The 7295-nt window shown below is 40.7% G+C and overlaps 1 protein-coding gene across 2 annotated transcripts in view; it reads right to left on the bottom strand.

Moving 5' to 3' along the window:
• LOC125037769 (forkhead box protein O-like) overlaps positions 1–4228 on the bottom strand; it is a 295887-nt gene extending 291659 nt beyond the window's left edge. Inside the window, exon 1 of one of the 2 annotated variants that reach the window (XM_047630970.1) lies at positions 3212–4228. In XM_047630970.1, the coding sequence (XP_047486926.1) occupies positions 3212–3799 (588 nt within the window). In that variant the 5' untranslated portion in view covers positions 3800–4228. The remainder of the gene's footprint in view (positions 1–3211) is intronic. The other variant, XM_047630971.1, reaches the window with a different exon arrangement.
• Positions 4229–7295: the final 3067 nt, after the last annotated feature.

Genomic DNA, 7295 nt, shown 5'->3' with positions numbered 1-7295 from the left:
CATGAAACACAAGGCCAGCGTTGCCTTTAGTAAAAATCTGACATACCGATAAAATTTGCATATCACATCTGTGCGACGACTTGACATGACAGGGGGATCAACTACGTTCTTTGATTACCCCCTACCCCCATTTCCCTCCCTCGTCCCCCCCCCCCCCCCATGCCCAGCATCTCACCTCAAACATACATTCTTGTGTGATTAAGAACTGCAGGAAATTATATTAGCGTAAATTCTGAAATTACACAATTCGTGTAGTAATAAAGATATTGTCGTCCTTTTTGCTGTGATTTAGTTTGACCGTTCATCATTGCTATATCTATTTACTGAAGACTGAACAGTTCCTAATGAAGGTGATGATAAATGAAATTCACTAAATCAACTTTTTCGTGTAACCTGATTTTTTTCTGAAAACAGAAAATCATCTCTTTTAATCATTCAACATCGGTAACATTTACCAGCGTGGAGATACATCGAAAATGGGAGAAAATAATTTCCCCTTTCGCCACAAAATGCCGACACGTGCAAGCAGACCTCCTCTAGAAAACAGCAAGTCACGAAAACCCCAATCATATTTAAATCAATTCCAGTCACACTAATTCGCGATCGGCTCCCGAGTGCCGCCAGCGAGCCAGCGGGCGGCGTGAGCGCAAAGGCGTCACGTTTGGGCCAGACCTCGCTCTCGCCGCCGAGCCTGGCTTGCGACAAATTAGAAAGCTCTTTGGGTGAGCTTCGCCCTTTATTTTGCAAGGCTTGCGCTCAGCGTCACTTTACTCTAAATAATCACGATATATTACTAATATGTTTACACAACTCCCGACCGCTTAATTTGCTTCTAATCTGCAAGCACGATAGGGAGGTGTTGCAAAAAATAAGCAGCCTGCAATAACACAGCAACAAGATCCCTCTTAGCCACAGGAACTATTATAGATCAGGGGAAGACAGGTTTGGGCGGCGCAGCAGCTTGGATGAGAGGCGGCGGCGGCGGAGGTGACCGGCCAAGGTCGCGAGGGCTCCCTGCTGGGCTTGGGACTCGGGTGGGGTCCCGCTCCTATCCTGACCTGACCTCCGACCTTACTACAAAAAGGTCTGGGGTGAAGGTGTCAAGCTGGGCCCAGGTAGTTAATGACTGTTTTACAGCATTTACACTTGCGAATTGTGCTAGCGACGCCGATTTTTGGAATAGTATTAAGGGTATATTTTTATATTCAACCACGAAGTATCAAATATATGTTAGCATACATGTATGTACGTATGCCCACACACGCACGAGTTGGTGTATGTGTGTGTGTGTGTGTGTGTGTGTGTGTGTGTGTGTGTGTGTGTGTGTGTGTGTGTGTGTGTGTGTGTGTGTGTGCGCGCGTATGTGTGCGTGTGCGTGTGCGTGTGCGTGTGTGTGTGTGTGTGTGTGTGTGTGTGTGTGTGTGTGTGTGTGTGTGTGTGTGTATGTGTGTATGTGTGTATATGTGTGTGTGTGTGTGTGTGTATATGTGTGTGTGTGTGTGTGTGTGTGTGTGTGTATGTGTGTGTGTGTGTGTGTGTGTGTGTGTGTGTGTGTGTGTGTGTGTGTGTGTGTGTGTGTGTGTGTGTGTGTGTGTGTGTGTGTGTGTGTGTGTGTGTGTGTGTGTGTGTGTAATGTGTGTGTAATGTGTGTGTGTGTGTGTGTGTGTGTGTGTGTGTGTGTGTGTGTGTGTAGGTGTGTGTGTAGGTGTGTGTGTAGGTGTGTGTGTGTGTGTGTGTGTGTGTGTGTGTGTGTGTGTGTGTGTGTGTGTGTGTGTATGTATGTATGTATGTATGTATGTATGTATGTATGTATATATGTATATAGATGTGTAAGTGTATGTATGTATGTATGCACACACACACACACACACAAATGTGTGTGTGTGTGTGCACGTGTATGTACGTATGCATGTACATATGTTTGTATGTATATGCATATATGCATATATACATATATATACATATATACACGCACGCACACGCACACAGACACACACACACACACACACACATATATATATATATATATATATATATATATATATATATATATATATATATATATATATAATATATACACACATATAAATATGCATGCATATGCATACATGTATTTATATATATACATATGTATACAAATACATACATATATATATATATATATATATCTATACTCATGCATGTGTGTGAGTGCGCGCGTGCTTTCGTGTTCATTCGCACAAATTCTTGCCGAGCCTTGCCGTCTGCCGCATTGTTTCCGGATGCAACAGCCCCAGCGGATCCCAAAGGGAACCCGCGGCGCCGCCCTCCCGCGGAGGCCGAGCACCACGGTCGCCACTGCCCTCCTTGGGTACAGGTCGCTCTCACCAAGCCGTGTGCCGTGCACTGCGCCACACCTCTGTCGCTTGGCTTGGCTGGGGCTAAATTTTTACATTCCTTCCTTTTCCAACGCCACGTCGATTATCTGCCGAAGCTGCGGTGATCGCCAGGGCTTCTAATAATGTCTAACCTTACTCATTTCCTTTACCGATATTCCAGCAGATAACGCCGACATCTTCCGTTGGCGGCGCGCTTTCTTTATTTTTCCTAGAATGTAAAGTTTAATTCTGCGCCTTCGCATAGTTATCGAGATGATCTCATAATCTGTTACATATCGCTCTTCCAAAACAAGCTTACGGTATGACTTAAAATATCGTCCGGAAGAGCTCGGTCGTGATAATCCACGGAATGGAATTATCAAGCGGCTTTCCAGCAGCTGGACGCGATCTGGGTTAGGATCACATTAAATTCACCAGGACGGGAATAACACTTCACTATGTATAAATTGCGCATAACACACGATATTTCTCGTTCTCAGAATCTGAAAATAAATTAGTAATACTGAAATGGGAGCTAAATCTTATGCCTTTGGAGAGAAGAATGCAATAAATTATATAACCTCACATTACGAAAGAAAGAATAAATCTTTGAGACAGTGTATAATATTTTTGAGAACATTAATAATTCAAAATTACATAAATTCTATATAATTTTGAAATTCCCCAAATAACGCAGTCGTAAACAGCAAGGTAAAGAGCACAAAGGTGTCCCACGGGGGTCCACAGGAATAGAAGGCCCGGGGCGTCCTGCAGAGGATGCAGGACGCCGCCGCCGCGGCCACGGAGCGGAAAACAGCGCGCGTGTCGGCCACGCTGCTGCTGCTGCTGCCTACCTTCCAGCCGGCGGAAGAGTTGGAGTCGCCCTTATCCTTGAAGTAGGGCACGTTCTGAACCATCCAGTCGTAGATCTGGGACAGCGTGGCGCGTCCGTCGGGGGACGACATGATGGCCTGTGCGATGAGGTCGGCGTAGGACATGTTGCCCCAGGGGTTCCGGCGGGAGGTGTTCTTCTTGGGCGGGCCGCCCGGAGGGTCGCCCGGACCAACGGCGCCCGGAGGCCGCGGCTGGTCAACGGGGACCGGGCCTTCGGTGGCGACCGCCACGGGCTCTTCCCCTTCCATGTAGCCTTCAGGGCATGGCAGCGGCCACGTGTTCGAGCGCGAGCGTGCCACGGGCTCGAAGTTTGGGTCAATCTCGATACGGTGGTGTGGGGGCGGCTGAAGGCTGGTGGGGGTAACGGGTGTCAAAGGCATGCCAGCTTGCATGGGCGGGCCACCTACATGTGGGCCACCGCTCCCCGGGGATGTATGACCGCCCATGCCCACGCTTGTGGGTGGCAGTGCCACAGGTGTAGTTTCCATAATATCGTGTCCTGTATCAGGTTCCTCTTTCACCAACGAAAAGAAACTTGTTGCCATCATTACAAAATTGCAGAACAAAATCACAAAGACTTAAGAGTGAAGTACTGGTTGACACTTGATGCGGAATAATGTATTGGTCACACGCGTCGTCACCGAGGCCCGAGGCGAGTGGACATGATCATCACTACACTGGAGGAGCGCGCGTCCTAAGGCTACGCGGCCCACCGACTGACTGACTGACTGGCCCGACCCGACCCACGACGAGCTGCCGCCACTCGCCACCAGAGGCGCCACCGGCTGCGACCACTAACTTTGCACACTCACCATTTGCACTATTTTCATTCAAATAACTACATTCACAACACGAGGATAACACACAGCACATACTGACGGGACGTCCTGTCATCATTACTGGTGAATAGATCGAAAGGACGATGCTTGCAGTCTCTATGAGTGGAAGCAAGCACTGCTGACAACCCTTCTTCCTCCACCTTACCTCTCAGGACAAAACACACCGATACTATTGCGTCATAATATATTCTGCGTTTACAAATCGACACTCCACCATCTATGGCCCCGAGATCGTTAAAAACTTATTTGATACAAATCTGATCAGTTCTAGATAACCTAATCAGGCCAAGGCTCAGCTGTCACGTGCAAACGAGGAATGTAGTCGCACAGGTATACTTGAATTATCTGAAAAAAACGTGAAGTTTATAAGTATATTATCATATCTATTCCGAAATTGAAGACTACATGAATTCGTTATATTACTTTGAAGGAAATACATTCCACACAGCAAAGTTACTGGTTGCAACATGCTTTTATCACTTCTATTTTTTCTAAATGTGTAATATCTCATGGTACACGATTACTCGGTATCTCTCTCGACAAGCAAATATTCTTTTCCTTACGGCTGCGACTCTCCACACTTTCAGATGTGGTTTATATATATTCACTTAAGGTATTCCATTTTCATTTGCTGACATACCGGTCAACTATAGGCCTACCTCAAAGGAAATATATCCGGAGGAAAGACCTGATATTTTAAATATAAAATGATATTCCTTCGTTATCAAAAAAGAAACAATCTCTCGCAGAGCTGTCCATCCTCCCCTGTCTCCCCCCCCCCCCCCCTTCGGCGCCTCCCTCCCCTCCCGCCCCCACCTGTCCTGACAAGCCCATGGTCTTCAGCCCACCTTGCGTCACCCCGATCGCGAGACCTGCCCTGGACACCCTACTCGCGGATACGACAAGTCCTCCCTGTGCTGCCCTGGCCCCCTCCCCCGGCCATGGGTGAGGTGGGGGTGGAATTAGGATATAGAGGAGGGGGGGGGGGGTGTTGCACTAGGCCCGAGGGTGTGTCGAGGTATCGCCGTGGGGGGTCGCGTCGTCTACGTGTCCCGAATACCTTACCTTTATAGAACTAGAATGATATAAGATGATCAGTGTCATAGCTCGAGGTTCAACAGTAGTAACCAGTGTGAGCTAACTTCACCGAGATGTGAGACCCGCTTTGGCTAGTTCACCATCAAGTGCGAAGCTCGTCGATATAATTGTCTGAGCTGTGAATTACAATGGATTTATTTTTATTATTGTATTTAATACCGTGAGTTATTGGCCTCATACCTGTAGTTAACGACTCAGCATGTACACGAACTCGTTCCTGGATACGTATTTTCTCTATTATCATAAATATCAATATAAAAAAAAAAAAAAAAACTCGTTAGTTCTTTCCTCTGTCCATCGTATTAAGTTTTACAAAATCACTATGCATTGGCAACTCGATCAATTGACTGACGTATTTAGTCATCTACTTCATGGCCGCGAATGATTTTCACCGGTCGAAGGTACACCGCAGCACCGTATCGAAAAGGCCTTATTGCATTTTCTTATAATATGATGGGAGTGTGCTTGATTCTAATTGTACGGTGAATATCACTGCATGGCATACTCTCTGTGTATAAGTTCCGAAAGTATACAATAGTACGGTTCCGGTTCTAAATCTTCATACTGCGGATTAATTTAGTGCATTACACACAAAGAAAACTTCATAAACTTGAAACTTCTTAAACATGAAAACATACTAATACTATGAACACATCTGTATTACTGTATCGCACCATACAATCCGAACAAAAAAATATATACACATTATATATATATATATATATATATATATATATATATATATATATCTATCTATCGACTATATATATTCACACACACACATGTATGTATATATATATATATATATATATATATATATATGTATATATATATATATATATATATATGTGTGTGTGTGTGTGTGTGTGTGTGTGTGTGTGTGTGTGCGCGCGTGTGTGTGTGTGTGTGTGTGTGTGTGTGTACATACATACATATATATATACATATATACATACATATATATACATATATATGTGTATGAATACATGTACATATGTATATATGTATATAAACAAATATGTATGCATATATATGTATATATACATACATACATACATATTTATATATACATACATGCATACATATTTATATATACATACATACATATATATATACATATATGTGTATGTGTATGTGTGTTGTGTATATACATAACCATATATGTATTGAATATCATAGAGTAAAATAGTTTTATTTTTGATAACAAAATAATCGTACTGATATAAATACATTTATGGGGATAAAATCAGCATTGTAATAGCTACTTATTATTATTATTATTATTATTATTATTATTATTATTATCATTATTATTATCATTGTTATGGTTATTATCATTATTATTACTATCATAATTATTATTATCATTATGATTATTATCATGACTAGTATTATTATTACTATCATTATTATCATTATTATTCTTATTATAATTATTATTATCAGTAGTAGTAGTAGTAGTATAATTATTCTTATTAACATTATTATTATTATTATTATCATTATCATTATCATTATTATTATTATCATTATTATTATTATTATTATTATTGTTTTACTATTAATTTTATTATTATTATTACTTCTAATACTACTACTACTATCATCATTATAACTACTATTAAAGTCAGTATTCTTATCATTATCATCATTATCATTTTCTTTATTATTGTAATTTTTAGTTGTAGTTTGTACTAGCATTTTTACTATTATTATGACCATTGTTATTCTTATTATTATCTTTATCATTATCATTTTCATCATTATCATATTAATATTATTATTATCTTTACTATTTTTATTGTTATCAATTATTATTATTATTATTACTACTATTTCTATTACTACTATTTTATTACTGTTATAATCATTATCATTATTATTATTGTCATTATTATTTTTTTATTATTATTATCATTATTATTATCATTATCATTATTATTATTATTATTGTTGTTATTATTATTATTATTATCATCATTAAATTATTCTTACTGTTATCATTATCAATATTATTATTGTTATTATTGACATTATAATTATCATCATTACTGTTGCTGTTGTTGTTACCATCATTATTTCCATATTGTTAATACTATCATTATTG

Source organism: Penaeus chinensis, chromosome 24 (assembly GCF_019202785.1).
Source record: "Penaeus chinensis breed Huanghai No. 1 chromosome 24, ASM1920278v2, whole genome shotgun sequence".
In the NCBI taxonomy this organism is placed as follows: domain Eukaryota; kingdom Metazoa; phylum Arthropoda; class Malacostraca; order Decapoda; family Penaeidae; genus Penaeus; species Penaeus chinensis.
The sequence above is the reverse complement of the archived record's forward strand: the minus strand, read 5'-3'. Positions and strand labels throughout refer to the sequence as shown.